We start from the raw sequence: 25,457 nt of genomic DNA on the forward strand, positions 1-25,457 counted from the left end.
AAGTCTTAATTAGAAGTTGTAATAAATGTAATTATGTAAAACCATTAACTGATTTTGATGAGAGTAAGTATACACGTAGAACTTGTACTTCAGCTAAAGTTATTTGTCCTTCTGTTGTGAGATATGATGGGATACGGGCTCATGTAAAGAAACAACATCCAGATGTAGATATACCTAAAGGATTTAGTAGAAGCTTATTAGATAAAAGACAAAGTCCTAGAGCTGTAAGTCCTTTAGTTATTGTCCAAACAGAGGAAAGTTGTTCGTGTAAATATTATAATTTTGCATCATTTCTTATTAATAATGGGTTAAATATTGGAAAAGTAAAAGATTTATTGAAGAGTATAGATAATTTGAAACAAAAGTATAATAAAATAAAAAAACATCAAAAAAGAGTGATTCGCTCCTAAAGAGTGAAAAAGAGCGATCTCCCTACTAAGGAATCACCCCGAAAAGAGTGAATCGCTCTTAAAGAGTGAAATGTAAATTTTGCTTTGATTTTTTTGTTTTTTATTTTATTTTTCAATATTAATTGATTTTTTGATTGAATTTAGAGCTAATATATAGTAGTAGATAAAACAAGGGAATCAACAAACAGTAAAATTTGGCCAGATTCGACATGCGCGATTAGCGTTAGGAGAAAGGGACAAATTTTACTGGTGGTTGATTCCCTTGTTTTATCTACTACTTCACTCCAATAAAATTATAAAAAAGGACTTCTCCAATACTCCTCTTCGAGTCGTAATAAAAAACAGCGCCCCAATACAATTCAAATTCTTTGAATTGTAAAAAAAATATGAGCGCTATAATAGCCGCCTAGAAATGCTAACGCGGCTATTAAAAAAAGGAACAAATGTACTAACATAATTACTTTCAACTTAGTAGGAGATCAATGAATTACTTTTTGAGCAGCCAAATATCAAACTATTCAGAAAAATTTCCTGGCAAGTTGAAACGTTCCACCTTGAGACTTTCCCATGAGGTATATTGGAAATGCCTGTTCGTTCAGCCATTACGTGGCCTTTTGTTTCATTCCTTACAAAATGGGAACTGAATAAAGAAAGTAAATTCTATATCAACAAACGTTCTGCTCTCAAATTTTAGATCATCTTAAATCATCATTATCATCATCACTGAAACATCATCATAATCAAAAACATCATTTGCTAGTTTACAATCATTTCTGACAGACGATAACAACTATAAAGAGACACAAGAAATAGAGGAGCAGACGACTTTACAATGCATTGCAGTACAAATTGATTAGAAACAACTGATTTGAGACATAAATAGTAAACAATTAATTATCTACGAAGTAATTGATCGACCATGTATTTTATAATTTTTCGATGCCACAAATTTCGAATCCGATTAATCATGCCTCCATCGAACTTAACTCATCTTCATTAAAATGCAGAAACCCAAATCTCTAAAGCCAAACAAAATTTAAATCAATTTGATGGCGCAGCTTTTTAACGGGAATTCAAAATTTGTGATGTCTTTTTTTAACTGTACACGAAATCAAGCCCCGATTTTTAGAATGTTTCTACTTTGACACCAAACTTTTCCACAACTTTTCTGATGTCTAAAATAACGCAGCATTGCGAAAAATATGTAAGTTGTGACAAAGCTTACGATTAAAAATATTTTTTTTTGGTACTCAAAAATCAAAAATTAGCATATGATCTTTGCATCGCGGACGATTTAAAATTAAGGTCTAAGTGAATTTACACATTTATTGATAGTTATCTTCAATATATCATATCACTATTAATCGCACAAATTAAACTTCAATGGGGGTTTTAAAAGGTAAAATTCTGTTCAAAATGAACAATTTGTAGAAGAGTTTCATATTTTGCATCGTACCGCAATATAGGCCTCAGTGTGAAGAAAAAATGAAGGGATTAATCCAGTAAATTCTAGAACTTTCTAGAAAAAGAGCACAAATAGCACCAACATACAATAAAACTATGTACTGGCCTGTAGCACAAATGATAACAATGGATCTGTTTCGCTTCAACCGCATACATTTGAAGAGTTACTATCAATATATATGGACCATAAAAAAACGGCTGATGCAAGCATAACTTGAAATATGTAGCCCTTTATACGTTTAAAGATTAACTATTATGTTATACAGGAAACAGATCCATAACAATTATAAAAGGGATAGAAAAGTAAAACAGATTTTTCTTCTTCAATTTCGGATTAATCAGTTAATAATTACCTCGTTAACACTCGCTTCTTCATCGAAATGAATTGGTTAATATTATTGCTCGTATATGACAATAGCGTGCATGCATTGTTTACAATTTGTAATCGTTACTCCAAAACTGACACACTGCTTAAATGATTGAGTTAATTTTTGTCAAAATCGGGCGGAGCGAAAAGGGGGGGGGGGGGGCGAATTGTACATGTCAAATATAGACCATTTTCTTTATATTTTGATCGATCGATCAATCAATCAATCGATTTCAAGTCAGCTGAAGAAGTTCAGCTTACAAAACGCAAATCGTGGCGCATCTAAAACTACTAATGGGATATTGGGTGAAACATGTCGAATGTTTTAATTTAAATCATTGTAAAGGGCAGTTTAATTAACATCAATTGAAATGGTACTAGTTTTTTTTTGTTGCATTCTGATTGGTGTAATTTTCGTTGACGAAACAATGTCAGTTGATAATTCGTTGACGAAATTCTCCATGATAGACTTGCAGACTGTGCATCTGTAAATGATCGGATCAGAGATTTTTCTGGCGTTGAATCATATTTTTCTTCAGTGAATTTCAACTTTTGGGGCGCTGGATTCTTGTTTCGTTTTCCTAACACTGTAGAGCATCTATCCACATTGTGCTGAGATGAAATATATATGACTTCAATCATGGTGTCCAATAACTGTACACAACTTGCTCAAATCATGCAGAAATGACTTCCTTGTACATTAGGGGTGCAAAGATGGCAACGCTTCGTGTACTAACAGGTGAACAAGGATTACAGTTACATTCAGAGGCAATTGACGGTATTTAATAGACAGATATCCAGCGGGGTTCTATGAGCCAAACAATCTGCCTGGACATAGCTTGGATGATTTGTGTGATCTCGGGCAGTCAAATTTTTGAGTAATTTTACTTTCGAATCGCAATTTCACAAACTAGAGCGATTAGTTCATTTACTGTTATCATCGAATTGGTGTCCGATAATATATACTTCTTTAATCAATATTACTTGGAACCAATCATAGACTGATGATTGAGAGTGAGAAGGTAAATTTGGCTGACTCCCGATTTGGAGTAGGAGGAGAAGAACACTTTGTCGTTGCACTCGCACAGAAATCTCATTTTGAACGTGTTTCGCTGCATGAAAACTCCATCCAGCTGACCTGTGGTGAGAGAGCGGAACTCGATTGCACTAGGCGCCCAGCCCATTATATGGTGCGAACCCACGGCCGCTGAAGCAAAACAAATAGAAATGTCTCCGCTTCAATAGAAATGCTTCTTTGCTATATAATCTAAGTTTAGCTTCTGGATGAAATCAGCGTTATTGTTCTGAGAGAAAATGAGAGAACGCGTGCAGATGAGAAAAGAAACAAACTGACAAACGTGAGCAACTTCATTTATAGGGGGTTTTATGGGTGCAAAAATTGTACAAATCGGGTGCAAAAATTGTACAAATCATACAATCCCTTTATATTAGCAACAAATTGTCAAATTTTACGTCAGTATAGGAGTAACTAAGATCACACAAAAATGAAGAACTCAAGCGTGAAAAAGTAACCCAAGAAGTCACAAACTTTCAGGAAAAAAAGCGCGAAAACGATCAAAAGAAAATTTTGCATATAAAAGACACACACACACACACACGCACACACACACACACACACACACGCACACACACACACACACACACACACACACACACGCACACACACACACACACACACACACACACAAGCACGCACGCGCAAACACACATGCGAGAGCACATGCGAGAGCACGCACACGCACGCACGCACGCGCACACACACACACACACAAGCACGCACGCGCACACACACATGCGAGAGCACACACACACAAACACACACACGCAAACACACACACACAAACACACACACATACACACAAGAGTGCAAAAGGACGTCGCGCACGCAATTCAGTTGAAAATGCATGAACGAGTGAGAAAAGCAGATTTGATGTGATTGTGACGTCATATGGTCGTAACAAAACTCTCAAATAATTAACGACCTCGCAATCATTTACTCCACTTTAAAAGGCAAATGAGAGCTGCTAGTAATGAGAGTAAGCAAAAAAACACAAGAATACCAAAAACAAGCAAGAACAAAAATTCAATTATTAATTTTTGAAAACAGAGGATCAACATCAAAAAACAGCTGCTATGAACTAACTGCCACAAATATTCCTCTATTTCTCAATAGAGATCTGTCGTTCAATGTCGATGAGTTCTCTCACTAATAAAATAAAATGAGACAAATAACCAAAAATCGAAATAAAACTCGCTGAAACTTTTTGAAAACACTTAGTATGAAAGTCACAGGACCCAACAGCTATTGAAGGATACAATTACATCAATTAATCGAGTCCTCAATGACCACCGTTGAGACCTGTCATCAATAAGATTAAGTGTAAGACAGCAAAAAATACAACAAATACTATCAAAACTAAAAAAAACTAAGTTTTTCTTCAAAAACGAACAAGCGTATAAGTAAAAAAAAAACGATTGCTATGAATTGAAAAGACTTTCTTTAATTGATGCAGCCAATGAGACCTGTCAAAAATGAGACTAAGAGTTAAGATGACGAAGTCGAAAAGAAAAACTCGCAAAACTCAAAAAAAGTTTGATACCAATCAGATCTGTCATTGATGATACAAAGTGATAAGACAACAGATAATTATAAAAAAGGGGCAAAATCTCAAATTCACTAATATTTTATTACGAGAAAGCACTGAAGGAGAGGAAACTCTGAAAACAGAAGTCAAATTGACGCACCTGAAAAAAAATCTCAAAAACCGCCAAATTGTTCAAACACCAGATTCTTACTCCACAGTATAGGTATTTTGAAAAAAAAGTCACGCCAACTCTACTCGATTTTTCGCTCCCTTTGCTATTTCAGTGTGACCGAAATCACCACTGACGTGAAAAAGCCGAAAGAAGCGTGAACAGACCTTAAAAAAAGACAGCGCACCGATACAATTCAAATGATTTGAATTGTAAAAAAACCAAGAGAAGACCAATAATAGTCTCAGCTATCGTAAAAAGTTCTAAAAAGCGTTCCACAGGGTAAAATGACAAAATTAGCTCGCTCATAATATCATCTAAAAGTATATTATTTGCATCAGATGATAAAAAATACTTCAAAACAGCATTACTATGTTTTTAAGTCAATAAGTCGAGCTTGATAAAAGTAACCCAAAAGTTTTGAATAAAAAGATACCCATGACTTCAATGACATTCCAGCTTATTAAAAACTAACAATACCCCAGCTTACTGGGTGCATATTTTTGCACCAAACCCCCCCCCCCCCCCCCCCCCCGCCGCACGTGCCATATTTTTAAATAATGAATTACTGTGTAATTGCCACGTGCTCTGTAGCTGGGGCACAAACGGAAAAGATCTAGATTTTTAAATGCACCAGAGATAAAAATAGTGGCCACTAACCGACACTTGTGATGGGCGCCTCGCCCCATTGCAGAAAGGCATCTCTGAAGAACTTGCCCTCGTCTGTGACGTAAGCACCCTCCGAATTGTAGCAGAGCAGGAAGGCAGGCTCATCTGATTTGGGAAAGGTCATGATACAGTGAGGTCGAATTGTGCTATCAGGAGAACCATACACAGTGGGCATAAAAATGTCCTAAAACAAATTTGAAAGTTCAAAATTTAGTTATTTATCAATTGTTGTACCTCAAAATGCTTAGCAAAACCTTGTCTCGGAAAAATCAGTGTCGTTTTCATCTTCAAAGACTTTTTCCCATGTTTAAAACTCAAAGACTGCTCCAAACTAGTCATTAATGTGCGGTCTGCAAGTTTTTTTGAACATTTGGTATCCAAGGAGACGTTCTGAATGCAGCACCTTGCAGAGAAGCCATCTTAATTCAATTAACTGAGCATCAGCGCTATTTTAACCATTTGGCCAGATACACTAAAAATTTCACATCATCTGCTATGCCTCCATTCGTAATGATTAAATCTGAATCATGTGCAATCAAAATAAACACTTGGTTAATGTTACCTGAGATCCAGAGTCATCCACAACGTGGAATCCGAGATTGGTAGCGTAGACTACTTTCAGCACAAACTTCCCTCCTGCCTCTGCCTCTCTGATAGCCACATTCACAAACAGAGGCTCTCCCTTCAGCTCCTTGTATTCCTACACAACACAATTCAAAACGGTTACGTAACTTTTCCTATTACATGACCGACATAAAACAGGTACCATTGCTGATACCGGATCCATAACTGAAAAGTACTGAAGAAAGCCGACAAATTGCCGGCAAATAGCCGCCGTTGACTCGCTTGACGCACATCGGGATTGGAACAGGAAAAGAAAAAAAGGAAGAGATAGAAATTGACAGAATTTTTTCCCTAGTTTCAAAAACTTCTCAAATTTGGTATGCCATTTCAGTTAGATTCTAAATCTATACTTAATGCAGCTTCTAAACTAAGACATCAGTCTTAAGGCTAATGTCAGCTAGTAATCGCTCCAATGAACTTCGATAACCTAATGCACTGACTTAATGACCGGGCTTTATCGGTCTATCCCATTTCTTTGATTTTGCTCTTTTGACTTTGACTGTATTCACCACATGGCGTAATTGAATAAGTGAAAGAATTTAAAATCCATTTAGTTGAAACAGTAAGTGAGGAAAATCAGAGGTCAGGCGTGAAAATCGTGACTTATGTATAATGAAAAAGTGAAAAAAGTGAAAACGAATCAAAAAGTAAAACCAATTGAAAAAACATAGCAGGACAAGCCCTGACGTACAATTCAACGAAATTTTATTGACAAAACAGAAAACTAGACCTAAAAGGGACCATGAATGAAATGGGAAAACCATTTCCAAGAAAATCAGATCAAAAAAACTTACAAACATAGCTGGCAGATTGCCAGAAAATAGCCGCAATAGCTTCGTAGATCTGCAGTCTCAAAAAAAAAAACAGTAAAAAGACAGGCCAAAAAAATCGTCTTTTCATTGAAGGTTGATATGTTATATTTTGATTAAAAACTGTATAAGTTATTGCTGCCTCTATTAGCTAATCTCAAATAACCTTCATTTAGAGTGACACACACCCATTTGACCTTATCTCTTTGAATTAAAGTAAATAACAGTCAATTTCAAAGTGAGGAAGTCATTTTTGTGATCGAGGTAAGTCAAGTGTGACCAAAAATTTAATCACGCAAATGAAAAAAACATTCACTAAGAGCGAAAAATGATGTCACGCACGCACTTCAGTTGAAATTGCATGACCGAATGAACAAAAAGCAGATTTGAATTGGTTGTGACGTCATATGGTCGTAACAAAAATCGCGACGACGAAATAAAAAAAGAGAAGGCCAATAATAGCCCTAGCTATCGCTGTGCGGCTATTAAAAAACATATCCGGCAGATTGCCGGAAAATAGCCGCCGTTGATTCCAATAAGCATGATTGGGATTGAAAGAATAGATATTGAAAAAAAAAAGATTTTTGTACAAAAACATTTTTCAAGTCCGATTTATTTTGGTGGCATTTCGTAGTCGAACATACTTCTGTTTCTTAGAGAGGCTACAGGGGCTACTAACAATACCAATAAGCATAAGAGATGGTAACTAAGACTTATAAGAACGACGTTCAAATAGCGGGCATCTAAAATTGGGCTTTATGGGTTTATCCCGTTTCTATTTCTTACTTCAATTTTTTATACTGACTCTGTTCATTTTGAATTGCTTTGCTGATCAACTGATGTTCAAATTCACTTTTAGCAGAATGAGAGATGAGAGAAACTAGCCTAGAAAAGTCAAAAATTTTTCACGCAAAATGTCGAAAAAGCGGCAAAATGGTAAAGCGAAAAAAAGTTCGACGAAGTAGAAAAAAATAGGAGCGCAATAATAGCCGGCTGAGAAGATGAGGGCGGCTATTAAAAAGAAAAGTCGAAATGCGGCATGTCAAAAAAACCCCTAGCGAGAAAGATAAATTTGGTTCGAACAAAAAAAAACTAGGACTAGAATGAACTACGAATGGATTGGGAAAACTATTTAGAAAAAACATCCGAATAAAATAATTAAAAAAACAGTAAAAAACAATGTGAAATTGCTGCATGTGAAGAAAAAACCACTAGCGAGAAGGCCAATTTTTGTTCAAACACCAATTTTTCACCCTAATTTAAAATTAGAGTGAAAAAATTTCACGTCGCAAAACTACTTGCTTTTTCGCTCCAGTTCCTGTTTCGGCGTGACAAAAATCACTAATCCAATTTGGCTTCAAAAATCATGAAAATGTGTGAACAGATGTGTGAAAATGTGTAATTGAATAAGTGAAAGAATTTAAAATCCATTTAGTTGAAACAGTGAGTGAGGAAAGTCAGAAGTCAGGCGTGAAAATCGTGACTTATGTATAATGAAAAATATGATCAAAAAGTAAAACGAATTTCAAAAATTATAGCAGGACAAGCCCCAACGTACAATTCAACGAAATTTTATTGACTAAACAGAAAACTAGACCTAAAAGGGACCATGAATGAAATGGGAAAACCACTTCAAAGAAAATCAGATAAAAAAAATTAAAAAAAGAAAACCAAAGTCAAAATGCCGCATGTGAACAACAAAACCACTAGCGAGAAAGGAAAATTTGGTTCGAACAAAAACTAGGACTCGAATGAACTATGAATGGATTGGGAAAATTATTTAGAAAAAACATCCGATTAAAATAATAAAAAAACAGTAAAAAAACAGTGTGAAATTGCTGCATGTGAAGAAAAAACCACTAGCGAGAAGGCCAATTTTTGTTCAAACACCGATTTCTCACCCTACTTTAAAATTAGAGTGAAAAAATTTCACGCCACAAAACTACTTGCTTTTTCGCTCCAGTTCCTGTTTCGGTGTGACCAAAATGACTACTCTAATTTGGCTTCAAAAATCATGAAAATGTGTGAACAGATCTAAAAAAGACAGCGCCCCAATACAATTCAAATTCTTTAAATTGTAAAAAGGAGAGCGCCTAAAAAATAGCCGTTCAGAAGCTGACGGCGGCTATTAATAATAACAAATCTATCACTGACTGCCAGTGTCTGAAGCGGCAATGCGCAAGACTCAAACTATTCGTCGCTATTTATGTTTAGAATGTCGCAATAACAGCTTGGGCACAATTAGGAGCAATAACTCAAAAGTCAAAAAAACTTAGCCGTCGAAAACAGCCACGATTACTTGGTGCTAACCATAAGCATATGAAAGAAAAACTTAGCCGGCAAGTTACCGGAAAATAGCCGCCGTTGTGCAACTTGAAATTCTTTGCGATTGAAAGAGAAAATACAAACACAGCGTTCTTCCCAAAGTGACAAAAGTCTTCAAAAGTGGTGTGCAGTTTTAGTTAGATTACACAATTATACAGAATTTAGAATCTAAGGTGAGGCTATCAGGCTTTATATTAATACCAATTAACATTTCTTGCTCAGATGAACATTGATAACCTAATGCACTATGACTGAATAACCCGACTTTATCGTTTCAATTGAATTTGCTATTTTGACATCGACAGATTTCACTACAATGCGTCAATTTATTCAATAAATTATAAATTGCATTAGTTGAAACAGAGAGCGAGGTAAGTCAGAAGACAAACGTGAAAAGTGGGCATGTCTAAAGCGGAAAAAGGGAACGAAACGTTAAACGAATTAAAACATAGCAGGACAAGTCTTGACCTAGAATTCATAAGAATTTTCAAATACTAAACAAGGAACTAGAATTGACAGGGAGAACTCATGTAGAAAACAATCCTATCAAAAAAAGAAAATTCTAAATGAAGTTGCCGCATGCAAGCAAAAACAGCTAGAGAGAAAGAAAATTTTGTTCATCCACCGTTTTACTGAAGAGTGAAAAATTTAGAAGCCGCAAAACCACTTCCTGTTTCGGTATGACCGCAGTAATTTCTACTTCAAAATTAACTTCTACTCTAATTTGACTTCAAAAAATTCGAAGATGTATGAAGAGATCCTTGAAAAGACAGCGCCCCAATACAATTCCAATTCTTTGAATTGTAGAAAGACATAGCAGTTCCTGACTGCAATACAAAAAAATTCCGTTGTTTGAACAAACAATTAGAACGAACACACTAAGAGGGGATCTGAAAGACCACTTTGAGAAAAACCCATTTTGAGAAACCATTTTAAGTCAAATTGCGGCACGATAAAAAAACAACATTCTACAAATTTTTGTTCAAACACCACTTTCTCACTACTTAAAAATTAGAGTATTTAAACTTCACGTCACAAATCTATTAGCTTTTCCGCTCCACTTACCGTTTCAGCGTGACTAGAATAAACCTACATATTTGACTTTAGAACTCCTCAAAAGGTGTGTACAGCCAAATAACTGCTAGAAAATAGCTACGACCGCTTTGTAGACATGCAGTCCCAATATGATGAAAATATGACCGAAGAGAAACTTTTCAGTTTTTTAAACTAATTCTTCCGATGTTGTAATTTATTTTTTCTATTTTCTGGCTTCAAATAACCTTCAATTAGAGTTGAATTTATCAGTTGAACTTATCTCCTTCAACAACAATCTTTGACACTATGGAAAGTCATAATTGAGTGAGGTAAGTCACGTGTGACCAGATATGATCACGCGATTGAACCAAAAAATCGATCCACTCAGAATGAAAAATGAAGTCACATACACAATTCGATCGAAATTGCATTAATGAATTAAGAAAAAGCAGATTTGAAGGGAGCGTTCTGTCAAATTATCTTAACAAAAATCTTAACGTCGAAATAAAGTATCCCAAAAGAAGGCCAATATTAGATTGCTATCGCGAATAATGAGACAAGTAACAATAGTCGATTAGCACTAGATCTGTTAATTAAGACATATTGATGCGAAGTTTAAGTAAAGGGCATTTAGGCATCCAAAATAGCTTTATCGGATTATCTTGTTTCCATGTTTGATGCATTATTCGATATTATCCCCGCTCTTAGACAACTTAACGTGCGTTGCTAAGCAACTAGTCTCTTAATGAAAACAGCCGATTGCGTGAAATAAACTCAGAAAAATTTCAGAAGATTTCGACAAACAATTAGTCAAACGAAAAACGATCATCTTGAAGGTTGACCACCATAATACAAATAATTGCAACTAAGTCCATTTGAGAGCAATCCATTACAAAGGAAATCAAAAACAAAGGAAATCAAAAACAAAGGAAATCAGATTGAGGCCACTTTTTAATAGTTTTCACTTTTACTTTGACGCTGCGCTCTATTATATTTTTTTTCGAAGATCCGGAATTTCACAAAATGAAAACATACCCGGCAGATTACCAAAATAGTTGCGAAACAGACTTACTTGACGCATAATATAGATAGAAACAGATACAGGTTAGTGTCATCAAGTAATTTTAATAAAATTATCAGTCATTTAGAGAGCGAAGTAAGTCCATTTTGATCAAAAAATTTATCAGTTAGTTCAGCTTAAAACTCACTGCCAATTAGTTAAAATGAAATCTCGCACATAGAAGTAGCAAAAGAGCAGAGAGATACTGTTGTGCAAAGATCAACAAAATTGATATATTCAGGCCCGCAACGTAAAACATCGTTAAACGAAAAAGAGCGCAAGACAACAAAGCAAAAAGAAACTCGAGATCACTGCAATATAGCTCCGCTCAGCTTTGCTTCGAAGCTTTAACACAAAAAAACCGATGTAAAAAATTCCTCTCCAACGACTATTGGGTAATCTATTAGAGCTCCTATTAGAGCCCCCGATTCCAGCAGGCTGCAATAGCAGCCTGCTGCAATCCGGGGAGGGGGACGAAACTAAAATCGCAAAAGAGGCTATAAATGACGTCATTAGAGGTTATTATATACCAGTATAATCACTAATAAATTTTAAGTGAAAATGACACTAATTTCGGCGCACTTTTCATTTGACTTTAAGTAGTGAATGGCCGCCACTTGAGTTCAGCTGCTGACACTTGTGAACGAGAGGGAAATTTAGAACATACCCGGCAGATTGCCGGAAAATAGCCGCCGTAGATCCCCATAACCAATATTGGGAGCTGAAAATACTCGTAGTCAGACGACACAGGGGCTAGTATCAATACCAATAAGTATCAGAGTTGGTAACTAAGAACAATTTTCGAGTAACCCGGCATCCAAAATTGGGCTTTACGGGTTTATCCCGTTTCTATTTCTGATTTCGACTTTTGATACTGACTCTGTTCATTTTGAATTGCTTTGCTGAGAAACTGCTGTCCAAAAACACTAAGCAGAATGAGAGAAGAGTGAAACTAGCCTAAAGAAGTCAAAAAGATTTCACGCAAAATGTTGAACAAGCTGTGAACTAAAGTAAAGCGAAAAAATTTTGGTACGACGATGTAAATTTTTTTAAAAAAAATAGGAGCACTATAATAGCCGGCTGAGAAGCTGAGGCGGCTATTAATCACGCAAAACGAAAACTCAAGGGCGAAAAAATCACTCAAGAAGTCAAATCGGTCAAGCACAAATTTTGAATAAAAAGACAAACATATCCGGCAGATTGCCGGAAAACAGCCGCCGTTGATTCCAATAAGCATGATTGAAAGAATAGAAGATATTGAAAAAAGATTTTTGCACAAAAACATTTTTTAAGTCCGATTTATTTTGATGGCATTTCGTAGTTGAACATACTTCTGTTTCTTAGAGAGAGGCTACAGGGGCTACTATCAATATCAATAAGCATTAGAGATGGTAACTAAGACTTATAGGAACGACGTTCAAATAGCGGGCATCTGAAATTGGGCTTCATGGGTTTATCCCGTTTCTATTTCTGACTCTGGATTTTATACTGACTCTGTTTATTTTGAATTGCTTTGCTGAGCAACTGATGTTCAAGATCACTTTTAGCAGAATGAGAGAAGAGCGAAGCTAGCCTAGAGAAGTCAAAAAGATTTCACGCAAAATGTTGAAAAAGCCGCAAAATGAGGCAAAACAAAACATTTTTTGTTCGGGGAAGTAAAAAAATAGGAGCGCTATAATAGCCGGCTGAGAAAATGAGGGCGGCTATTAAACACATTTAAAAAAATTGCTTCAAACTTTGTCCGAGAGCAATTAAAAATGATTAAACTTTCATTATGGAGGGGGAGGGGGTATAATAAACAACCCAAAGACTCCATAGTCCATATAACTATTTAATTGACATTAATTTTGAATGACGACCAACTTACAGTGACAGCCATGAACTTGTGGCACGGTTTTGGTGCCCATGCCAGCACAATGATGCCCGTCTTGTAAGCAACCACTAGGAATCGAATCGCATCATATTTCACTGAAACGCAAAAGAAAACTAAGCAAATGATAAAGTTGAAGTACCTCCAAGCAACCTCATTCAACTGGGTAGTCACATTTGAATCGAATGTTTTGACAAATGAAAATAGAATTTTTCAAGCTGCTTTGGGGTAGCTATTAGATTGTCTTTTTTTCGAGATTACACAGGATCTACTTACCAATTTTGAAAGAATTACAGTGTTCGATTTTGCTGCCGATATCACCACACTCTTCATGTGAAGACGTTTTGCCTCCTGAAGACGGCTGGTCTTGTTTCACAATCTTGCCATGCAACACCTTCAGGTAGTACTCGCGAAGTCGGTTGTTCTTCCCTGGAAAAACAATCCATAGGTACGAAAAACGTCTACATTTATTCTACTCAACATGTAATACATCTAGGAATAACTGCCTATTTAAGTCAAAGCAAGAGCCAAAAACACTAGCCCAACTGATCTTCGATTATATGTAATTAAATCCAACCAAACTAAAAACTTAACATTCATCAAGTTTTAATGACTTCAAAGAAATAGCATTTGTGAAAAATTGCAACAAATTTAGAGTAGCTTAAACACGACAAAGTCAAGGTAAATTCTTGTAACGCACTCCCACTATTTCAGTCTTAAATTCCCATAAATCTCAAAATAGCACCCGTCACTGGGTGGGAAAAATCCGAAGTAATTGTCTATGAAAAGATCATAAGCGTGGTGAGAATCTGCGTTCCAACTCTTTACTCCCAAAACTAGGTATGTGTTACTAACCAGATATGGTGACCAGGAGGCTGAGGGAGGGTATGATCTCCATCTGGGTGAACTTCCTGTCACTAACCAGTCGAATGACGTCACAACCACCACTCCTGTCCATGAAGTAGAGTCCCTTCGTTGTCCCAATCAACAGATTCACACCTGCGTAGCCAAATTTACCGGTTATTTTTATGGCCACCCTAATGTGAATGTACTTTTGATGAACGCAAAATCTCAATTTTTACAGTTCATTTTTGCACGGCAGACTTTTGCAGAAAACCACCTTGGTTAAAACTGATAAAACCTAAAATTGAAATCGACAGCCACAGGCCCCCAAATAAAATCTCAATACATGCAATGGTTGAATTGAAACCTACAATTTTATATTGCTAAAATGGTTTTTGCCTGCAATTAAACTTTAATCATGAGTTTGTAAGGCCATTTAACAGTAATACGTGATTATGACGACCTCAAAAGAACGAAACTCAACTTTTGGTTACCAATGAATTCGAGAGTATAACTTACCCCACAGACATGCACAGAGTACTTCAGATTTGAACTTTTTGAGGAACTTTCTGATCTCTGGGTTGATAGCGCTGGCTGCAGAGGCATTGGGGTTGCTGTCACCAGAGTTATTACTTATGTTTATGGGCACATTGACACTAGAAGGGGAACCAGAGCCACCAACACCGAAGCCAAACGAATTGAAGTGCCCGGCCTGAAACAAGTTACACTCCAATAATTTTTAAAAAATTGTAGTAATGAAAACAAACGAAGCGCATTGACATTTTGTAGTATCTGGAAAATTGGGTTAGTTTACGATATATCTCCTTTATGAAACTTCATAACCATTCGCAGTTATAACAATTAATTTTTTTTGGAAAACAGATGATTTTTAAAATTTTGACCTCTAAATACACTGAATGATGTTAATATATCGAGATTTCAAAAATACAAGTTCAAGTCGCCATTAAAAAATTTGTGAAATCAAGGTCAACAAAAATAGCACTTTATTGCCTTTACCTTATGATCACTTGAACTGCCTTTTCGACTTCGATTATGAGGCGAATTCTCCGCAGTAGACTGCCGTTTCAACTTTGAGTCAGCGGCCGAAATCTTACTGCGAGGTGTCTCCGAAGTCACCCCAGGACCCTTGGAGTCAGGCGGTGTCCGAGAGGCGTCTGCATGCATATTTTGAGAAGAGGGTACAGATACCATTGAAGCACGCTTGTTTGAAATATCCTCCATAGATCGACCCTAATCAAGAAGGCATAGTTTAACAAATTTTTCAACATTTGCTATCATTTATCAGCACTAGAGAAAATTATATCATAAAACAATAGCAGCCACAAAGATAGGTACAAACGAGGCAGAAAAAATTTACAAAAAAGATCAAAATGATCTTCAAGCTCTTTTTAGTGAGCTATTAATTAAGTGGAAATGTCTTACGGATTTGGACTCCTTGCTTTTCCTGAGATTGACTGCATTTGCAACAGACCCATCTTGGTGAGGCTGTCTCCTCTCATCTCCTCCAGTTGCACCCTGCTGTTGCTGTGGCCGCCTGGCACTGTTGTCAAGGTCAACCACAGCCGGTTTCTTGCTCATTTGACTAGCTGGACGCTCCTGGCTCTTGCTGCGACTGGCTGACTTCTTGTGGTGACCACGCGGGACAGCTTCATTGCCTAAAAACCATTATAATCTGGTCAGTTATCTCAAAACAGTGTCAGTTTAGGTACAAATTCTCTTTAACTTTGAGAAATCAGCCACAATTTGCTTGGCAGTCCATCTGCAAACGAATACAAGTCCAATAAAGTTTAACAGATTATAGAAGCAGGTGAAATTTTTATTTTTTTTCTGATGAGAAATTATTAAATCTTTGGCCTTCGACGCCATAAGCAAATGTATTTTTCTAAAGAATTACTCCAAATAGCTAAATAGACAACGAGACGGCATACTTGTTGCTTTGCACTAACACAACATATGTGTAGCTGTGCCCCGTCGCCAGAAGATTAATTATTGATCAACCGGAACAGAAAGAACCGACAATCCAACTCACCCTGACTGTTATTAGTAGTAGTAGTAGTGGTGGTGTTTGTTGCTGGTTGGGTGGGCTGCTGACTTGTGTTGGGAAGGGGAGCTGCATTTGAGGACTTGGTAGACTTGATGGAGCCAGAGGAACTACATTCACCCATTGACAATCTGTTCATCTGTTTGTTACTACTAGCTCCACTTGAGGCTTCTCGGATGCGCCTTGAGGACACCTCAGATTGGCTGAAAGAAGTAATTTTAAATGATCTGTTCAAGCAATTTTTTTTTACATTACCGCCTCTCTTATAGGTGAAGAGCTGCTGTATTAATGTGAAAACTTCGGAATGAAGAATGCCTTTCATTTCTAAAAATATATTTACACTATAGCAAAAATGCAGCCCAATGATTGAGTATTTTATCGCGTAAGCTCTTGTTAGAAAAAAAAATTTTATTGTGTACGACAAATTTGTAAGAATTTTATCGCACAAAATAAAATCCCAAAATCGCCCGCCGAGAAACAGCCGCAGCTCAACTCACATAGGTTTGGGTTTGGATGATACTAGGATAGTTCCAAATCTGTCCGCCTGCTCTTTGTCTGAGTCGTCACTCACTTCATCCTCAGTTGCCCTTGAGGCCACAGCTGATGACTCGGAAGCCCCTCCTCCAGTAACATCATCTGCCAGTGACACTGAGCTCTCGGAGCCCTGACAAACAAAACACCAAGTATTAATACAGATGTATCTAGTCTAAATGCAAAATTTTGCAATACTGTCCTTAGTACTTATTAATAAATGAATTTTAGACTACGAACAATAATTGATTCTAGAGACTCCTTGAAACGATAAAAAGCAATTTCTGTAAGATACGGACCAACAATTACGTCAAGGATCCAAAAATAGCAGAAACAGCTTCATGTTGCTAACCTATGCAAACTTAAGGCAAATGAGATGAAAATCGACGTCTAGCTGAATTACAATCCCTAGAACTGAATGAAATAATGACCTAAACATTAACATTTTCCAGCAACATTAAAATTTGTTACTCAACAGGATGCGACATTAACTAGGCAAAAGTGAAAAAACATACCCAGCAGATTGCTCAAAAATAGCCACCGTTGATTCCCACAACCACAATCGTGATTGAAAGAAGAGAAAAATAATAAAACGATTTTTGTAGAAAACCAATTTTAAAGGGCGAACTATTTTGATGTCATTCAGTAGTTGAACATCTCCTGTTCCATAGTGAGACAATACATGGGCTAGTATCAATACCAATAAGCATTAGAGATGGCAACTAATACCTATAAAAATCAAGTTCGAGTAACGGGCATCTAAAACTGGGCTATATGAGTTTAACCCGTTTCTTTCTGATTTCGTTTTTTGATACTGACTCTGTTCATTTTGAATTGCTTCGCTGAGCAACTGCTGTCTAAAAACACTTTTAGCAGAATGATAGAAGAGTAAAACCAGCCTAGAGAAGTCAAGAAGATATCACGAAAAAAAAAACGTTGAACAAGCTGTGAACTAAGGTAAAGCGAAAAAATTTTATTCGACGAAGTAAAAAAACATAGCAGGACAAGTCCTGACGTACAATTCAAAGAATTTTCATTGACCAAACAGAAAACTAGACCTAGAACGGACTATGAATGGATTGGTAAAACCATTTAGAAAAAAATCCGATCCAAAAAATCGAAAAAACAGAAAAAATCAAAGCCAAATTGCCGCATGTGAAAAAAACCACTAGCGAGAAAGCGAATTTTTGCTCAAACGCGGTTTTCTCACTCTACTTTAAATTTAGAGCGAAAACATTTCACGCCGCAAAACCACTCGCTTTTTCGCTCCACTTCCTGTTTCGGCGTAACCAAAATCACTACTCCAATTTGACTTCAAAAATCATGAAAATGTGTGAACAGATCTTAAAAAAAAGAAAGCGCCCCAATACAATTCAAATTCTTTGAATTGTAAAAACCATATCAGGACAAGTCCTAACGCACAGTTCAAAGAATTTTCATTGAATAAACAAAAAACTAGAAGTGGAACGGACTATGAGTGAATTGGAAAAACCATTTCTGAAAAAAAATCAGATCAAAACAAAAAAAAAAAACAGAAAATCAATGTCAAAATGCCGCTAGGGAGAACAAAAAACCACTACCGAGAAATGTAAATTTGATGCTAACAGAAAACGAGGTCTAGATTAAACTATGAATGGATTGGAAAAACAATTTGGAAAAAAATCAGATAGAAAAATTGAAAAAACAGTAAAAACCAAAATGAAATTGCCGCATGTGAACAAAAAATCACTAGCGAGAGAGCGAATTTTTGTTCAAACACCGCTTTCTCACTCTATTTTAAAATTAGAGCGACAAAATTTTACGCCGCAAAACCACTCGCTTTTTCGCTCCATTTCGTGTTTCGGCGTGACCAAAATCACTACTCCAATTTGACTTCAAAAATCATGAAAATGTGTGAACAGATCTTAAAAAAAGACAGAGCCCTAATACAATTCAAATTCTTTGAATTGTAAAAAAATAGGAGCCCTATAATAGCCGGCTGAGAAGCTGAGGCGACAACAATTTTAAAAAAAACTTAATTTTCCAAAAATTCACTTCTTTGCGGTAGGGATCTTTTCCGTTTGTGCAGCGCCAGCTTACTGGAAGCATATTATTTGCGCCCCCCAGACGCTCGTGCCATATTTTTACAATGATTAACTATGTAATTCTACGCGCTCAGTAACTAAGAGGACCATACCGTAATGGGGGCACAAACAAAAGATCCTAAAATAGTTTAAAAAACGCTGCAAACTTGTGATTTCGCTGCGTTTACTAAAACAGCGCGACCGAAATCAACTCTATTTTGACTTCTCATTGATATTAGTCAAAAAGGTGTGACCAGAACTCAAAAAAAGACAGAGCACCAACACAATCCAAATTTTTGGATTGTAAAAAAGGCCGGCTGAAAGATGAGGTCCGCCATTATCAACAGAGAACCTAACCAAAAAACAACAAACGAAGGATTTGGAATGACCTGATTTTGGTTTTGCGAGCCCAAGTTATGGGGTGGTCAAACTCTAAGAACCGCCCTTGACATAATGACTTCCACCCTTCAGAGCTAGATGAGAGGGGGCCCTTATCGACAGGTTCGAGGAGGGTGGACGGGGGGTTGGGATAGAGGGTGGGGGCGGGTGACAGAAGGCGGTTCTTTTAAGACTAAAAACCGCCCTTCACACCTTGAAATGGTCTCAAAAAAGCTTCTGTGAATCGCATACTTGGAGACTAGAGATCTGAAGTGCTCAAAGAGTACTTAATGCCCTCTGGGCATTACCTATTTATCCTGTTTTTGAGGACGAAAGTCAAATGGGTCAGACGAAAAATCTATTGCTAAAATCGCATAAAAACCAGAGAACTGATATAATTGCTACAAACCTCGTTTGAGCAATTAATAATTATTGATTGACAGTAATTCCGTTTTTAAGTATTTCTTCATTCCATGGCAATTTCGGTCAAATATTTTGACAAAAATTAAGAGGTCGCACAAGAAATTGTCTGAAGAGACCCAAAGAAATAGCATAGCCGACAGATTGCCGAAATAGCTGCGAAACAGACTTACGTAATGCAGAATAAAAACAGCAACAGATACAGAACTGAATTGATTTAGTTGCTGACATTTTTAAGACCAAAAGGTTAAAAGCTTCTCTGGAAAGGAACACTGTTTTTCAAACTTTGAATGATCGTTAGCTAAATTTTCGACTAGCAGGCGCGCCAAAGCACCACAAGACAATCATTTTAAAGAATAGGATTAAAACTCAGATTTTTTTTGCACCACTTCGGGCTGGAACCCATGCCCCTCGTTCAACAGCCAGAGGTATGACGTTACGTTACCGATGTGTTTGGTTTAGTATATTACCCTGTGTTTGATTTAGTATATTACCCCAAGTACCAGCAATTTTTTAAACTTGTTTGGCTTCGCTACCTTGCATATTTAAGGAGCGCTAAGACATACACAGATAACAAAGTTATACATGCTGTCATAGCGCAACGCATGTAACACGTTAAGGTGCATGTTTAAGGAGCGTTCATACATGCGAAGATGAGCATAAACATGCGAAAGAGAAAAAGAAAAGTAACACGAAACCAAGAAGAGAAAAGACAGAAGAAAGAGGAACCAGAAGAAAAAAAAGAAAAGGACAAGAGAAAGACAAAAAACAAAGAGAAAAAGGGGCAGAAAAAATGAACAAAAGAAAATAGAGAGAAAAAGAAAAGAAAAAGAGAAAACAAATATGGAGAATGAAGAAAAGCAAGAGCGAAAAAAAAGAAAACATAGATAGAAAGCGACAAAAAAAGGCAGCGAAAGAGAGAAAAGGAATCGAGAAAGGAAAGTCAGAAACGAAAGAGACAACAAAAGAGAAAAGCAAAAATAGAATATCAAGAGAAGTAAGAGAAAAACAAAAGAGAGAAAATTAAGAGAGATGACAGAAGGAGAAAACAGAGAAGAGAAAGAGAGGCCAGAAAAAGCGAAAAGAAAGAAAGAAGAGAATAAAGGAAAAGGAGAACAGAAAGAGAAGGAAAAGCAAAGAAGAGGGTAGAAAAACAGACAGGGAGCGAAAAAATCAAGGAGAGAAAAGCAAAAAAGACGGAAAAGCAAGAGACAAAATAAAGACAGAAGTGAAAGAGAAAAGAAATGGAAACGAAAGGGATACCAAAGAGACAAAAAGAAAGAAAGAAAAAAGAAAGGTCGAAAAAGAACAGAAGCGTAAGAAAAAAAGCAAGGTAGAAAAAAAACAGCAAAGAAAAAAATAAAAGAAGAGGATGAGAAAAGAAAGACTGAAAATAAACAGAAAAGAAAGAACGGCAAGACAGAGAAAAGAAAAGCAAAAAGGAAAAAATAGAAAAGAAGGAGGAATGAGAATAGAAAGAAAAAACAAAGGGAGAAAAAATGAAAAGCCAGTCAGAAAAGAAAGATAAAAGAAAAAAGGAAGGAATGAATAAAAAATAACGGAGAGAACGGAGAAAGAGAAAAGAAATAGAGAAAAGCAAGAGAGAAACGATATAGAGAAAAGAAAGTGAAAAGGAAGGCAGAAAAGAAAGAGAAAAGGAGGGCAGGAATAAGGAAAGCAAGAGAAAAACAGAGCAAAAAGAACAAAAAACAAGAAACTAAAGCGAGAAACGAACGAGGAACGAATGATAGAAATAATGTGAAAAGAGAAAAGCAGAAAAATGAACAGAGAAAAAAGAGAAAAAGAGACAGAGAGAAGAGAGACAGAAAAGAAAAAGACCAAAAGAAAGAGAAAACATAGCCAGAAAAGAATCAAGAGAAAAGAGTGAGAAAAGTCATAGAGAGACAAAAGAAAGAAGTACAGAATTGAAAGGATGAAGAAAACAAACAGAAAAGAAAGAGAAAACAAAGATGTAATAGGAGAAGAGAAAGTGAGAAAAGAAAAAGAACAGAAAGTTAGAAGAGTAAAGAAAGAAACAAAAGAGAAAAGAAAGACAGAAACGAATAAAAGAAGAGAGAAAGAGAGAATAGAAAAACAGAATCCACAGCGAGAAAAGCAAGAAAGAAAAGAAACATAAAAAATCAAGAGAGAAAAGAAAGCGAAAAGCAAGGGAAACAACGACAAGAGGAAAAAACGAAAAACCGAAGAGAGAAAAAAGTCAAGAAAAAGATCGAAAAAGAAGAAGAGAGAGAAAGACAGAAGTGAAAAAATAAGAAATACAGAAAAAAGAAAAGCCAGAGAAAAGGGTAGGAAATAGACAGAAAAAAGAAAGAGAAATCAAAGAAGATAAGACAGAAAAAAATACAAAAGAAAGAGAAAGGAGAGAGAAAAACGAAGAAAGAGCAAAAACAAGGCCAGAAAAAAACCAAAGGGGAAAGACCTAAAATAATGAGAGAAATGAATGAAAAAATGCAGAAAGAAAAAGACAAACGAAAGCAAACGAAAGGTAGACAAAAACAAAGACAGAAAAGCTAGAAAAAAAAGCTTAGAAACAGACAGAAAAAAGACCGAAAAAAAGTAAAAGAGACGAAAAAAAGAAGAAAAATTAAAGAAAGAAATGAAATAAAGAAAGAAAAATGAAAGAGGAAGGCAGAAAAAAGAACAAAAAAAATAGTAAAGAAAGGAAAGAGAACAGGAAGAGAAAAAAGAAAAGCAAAAAAAGAACAAGAAAAAAAGAAAAAGGCAAACGAAAGAGAAAAGAAAGACAAAAAAGAATGAGAGAAAAGCAAGAGAGAAAAGCGTGACAGAAAATCAATGAAAAAAGACAGGAAAAAAGAAAAGAGAAAAATGACAGAAAACAAAGAGTGAAAAGAAAGATACCAAAAGTAGAGTAACGAAAGAGAAAAAGAAGAGAAAAGAGAGAAAAGAAGGAGAGAAAGAAAGAGAAAATGGGAAAAAGACACGAAAGAGGGAAATGATTTTCCTTCGAGATTGAAATTAAAAAAGAATTAATTCTCCGCAGCCTAACTCTTCATTTGTTCTATAAAAAACTCGCAGCAAATGATTAACTTAATTAAACTTCAGTCGTTTAGAAGTTATGAGACTGAGCTCAAACAAAACTGAAAAAAAAGAAACAAAATCAAATCGGTCACGTTAACATTTTGCTTGAAAAGTTTAGATGAAAAGAATCACAAACTATGTTAGGAATTTCAAAACGTTAGACAAAAGCTTGTCCCTACCGCTTTTCTCTACTATCTAGCTGAATTGAATCGTTTTATAGGGACAATTTTGGTAATTGACCTTTACGTTCATTCTGAGAATTTTCATTCTGTCTATCTGTGATGCATCATCACATGTCATTCAAGGGCTATTTTCGTGTAATGGTTATTTCGGTAATTGACTCATTTTTTATTAGCAAGTTTTCAGTCATTGACCTAGTTTTGCAGCCGAAGATTTTCGGTTGTTGACTCAATTGGCGTAGTAGCTTTCCAGTCATTGGCAACTTTTCGGTCAATGGCTTATTTTTGCATCCAAGGCTATTCAGTCATTGATTTTAATGGCTCTTCGGTCATTGACTTTATGACAATGGTAGCTTTTCGGAAAGTGACTATTTTGACAATGGCAAGTTTTCGGTCATTGATCTTTTTCAGAATGCATGCAAAACGCTATGCTGCATCCTTAAGAGACCTTAAAACAGATCAGGTGAAAATAAGAAGCTTAGACATGAGAGTATAGGTGCTCGAATTGCGTTTATTACATAGAGATAGATTTAGATGGATAGACAGTGACAGGAAGTACATGGAGCTCAAAAAGTGTAAAAAAAAGAGGGAAATGGAGAAAGGAGAAACGTGTACCACGTTAGTGGACAAAAATCCCGATAAACTACGAGCCTCGCCTGCTACTGAGCTCAATTCATAGCACTCCAGCTTCTCAATCCGTAGACCCAGGTTCAAACCCGACGGTTGTCAGTCGTTTTCTCAGAAACCCATGTTTAAGGGCCGTTAAAACATGTTAAGATAGGCGATTAAATATGGTGTTCAGTGGCTCTCTGTCAACGTTGATTTAATATATAGATTTTAAAAAAATTTTGGAGCGAAGGCATATTTTTCTATTGTTCAATTTGAAACAAATTTTTATGCGTGCAATGAAATTAGCTCAAGAAATTTTTTAAGACAATTTGACTGTTATTTGAACCAACGCTTTTTTTAATGTCGAAGCTAAAAGAAGGTCCAGTCGTGCAATATGACAAATACGAATTTCAACATTTTTGGTAATGTTGCCAAAAATTTTGGCCAAAAGACCGGTGAGTCCTTATTTCAAGGAAATAACTGAAAAGCCCCTAGGAGAGTATTCTAAGCTCTTTCACTCCGTTTTTACACAGAAAATCATATTTAAGCTTTAAATCGCAGGGTAGATCAGATGCAAATTATTGATTGTTTGCTAAATTCGAAGCTTAGGACTATTCCATGTTTACCAAAAACAAATGAATTCATTTCAGTAAATAAAAAATATACGAGCAATGACGACGCAAGGAAACCAATACAGAAAGTTAAAGTAGAGATTTACAAGAAAATGGTACTATGATGGTGGCTAGGCCTCTTGCTTACAAAAATTGAAATTTAGCCCACTTTTTTTGAACACAGCCGGCAGATTGCCGGAAAACAGCCGCGATAGACGCTTGTGGCCTTCCAAGGAATTGAAACAACTAACGAAATAATATAGACAGATTGACCACCTGTCCTTTAATAGACCACTAGACTTTTTGGGTCGGACTGTCATTTTTGTGAGACACATTTGCTCTACAAGCTCTTTTGGAGCTTTTTCAAATTAATATTCGATATTAAAACTCAAGACTCAGGAATTAGGGCATATAAGTTTGGCACTACTTAGATACACACTATTGACCTTTAATTAGTAAATGTTCATAAAATTTAAAGTTCATTAAGTGATTTCATAAGTCAGTTTTTGAGTGAGGTAAGTCACGCAATTGACCTAAAAGCAGAACAAATGACGTCACGCTCACAAATTTTAACTCCAAAGCAGCAGAAATCACTGAAATTGAAAAAGCCAATTCCAAAAAGTAAGGTCGCAAGAATCATCGATGGAGACGACGAATTAAAAAAAAAACCACGATGTCCCCAATAATAGCCGCTATCGCTTCGCGGCTATTAAAAACTAATGACGAATATACGTCACTGATGAATGAGCAGCTAATTGAAAGCAGTTAAAGTGATCATATGTGTAGATAACACATTTCATTCCGGAAGCATTGAGAGCTCCCGGTGAGATATTAATACTGACCACACTGAGGTGAAGGTTGGTGCTGGAGTTAGCTGCAGACGATCTGCCACTAACTGCTCCGTGAATCTCTTGTGACTTCTCAGAGGAGGAAGAGGGTGCCAGACGCTCACGTGACACACTCATGTTGCGAGGCATAGGTTGGGGCAAAGGGTCCTAAAACGAACAAATGAGCAACTAAGTTAGTTGACCTAACAAATATAATTTCAGTACCTGTACTACGAAGTGTATAATTCCAATTTTGACCAAACCACTACATTTACTTCAGTGGTAAATTGCGGCACACATTTGCTAGTAGATCGAAGACGACTCCCACTTACTTTTAAGTTGTTATTGTTTGTTTCAGACTGTGGTGGTTGATGTTGTGCATTTGGCGGGTACAAAACCTCGTAAGCAGCTGCATCTGCATCAAATTGGGCGTAAACACCTATAGTAAGAATACTTCTATCAATTA

The 25,457-nt window shown here is 36.3% G+C and overlaps 1 protein-coding gene across 4 annotated transcripts in view; it reads right to left on the minus strand.

The window, feature by feature from the left end:
* Positions 1 to 2,135: 2,135 nt before the first annotated feature.
* The window catches only part of LOC142345654 (TRAF2 and NCK-interacting protein kinase-like), a 46,258-nt gene continuing 22,936 nt past the window's right edge, over positions 2,136 to 25,457 (minus strand). For all 4 annotated transcript variants that reach the window (XM_075397850.1, XM_075397848.1, XM_075397849.1 and 1 more), the window contains 13 exons: positions 25,324 to 25,430; positions 25,007 to 25,159; positions 16,811 to 16,977; positions 16,302 to 16,516; positions 15,695 to 15,927; positions 15,269 to 15,502; positions 14,771 to 14,963; positions 14,264 to 14,407; positions 13,685 to 13,837; positions 13,406 to 13,506; positions 6,248 to 6,385; positions 5,677 to 5,869; positions 2,136 to 3,448 (listed from right to left, as the gene is read on the minus strand). In XM_075397850.1, the coding sequence (XP_075253965.1) occupies positions 3,222 to 3,448; positions 5,677 to 5,869; positions 6,248 to 6,385; positions 13,406 to 13,506; positions 13,685 to 13,837; positions 14,264 to 14,407; positions 14,771 to 14,963; positions 15,269 to 15,502; positions 15,695 to 15,927; positions 16,302 to 16,516; positions 16,811 to 16,977; positions 25,007 to 25,159; positions 25,324 to 25,430 (2,258 nt within the window). In that variant the 3' untranslated portion in view covers positions 2,136 to 3,221. The remainder of the gene's footprint in view (positions 3,449 to 5,676; positions 5,870 to 6,247; positions 6,386 to 13,405; positions 13,507 to 13,684; positions 13,838 to 14,263; positions 14,408 to 14,770; positions 14,964 to 15,268; positions 15,503 to 15,694; positions 15,928 to 16,301; positions 16,517 to 16,810; positions 16,978 to 25,006; positions 25,160 to 25,323; positions 25,431 to 25,457) is intronic.

The sequence above is a fragment of the Convolutriloba macropyga genome, chromosome 9 (genome assembly GCF_964194025.1).
Source record: "Convolutriloba macropyga chromosome 9, txConMacr16.3, whole genome shotgun sequence".
Lineage (NCBI taxonomy): Eukaryota > Metazoa > Xenacoelomorpha > Acoela > Convolutidae > Convolutriloba > Convolutriloba macropyga.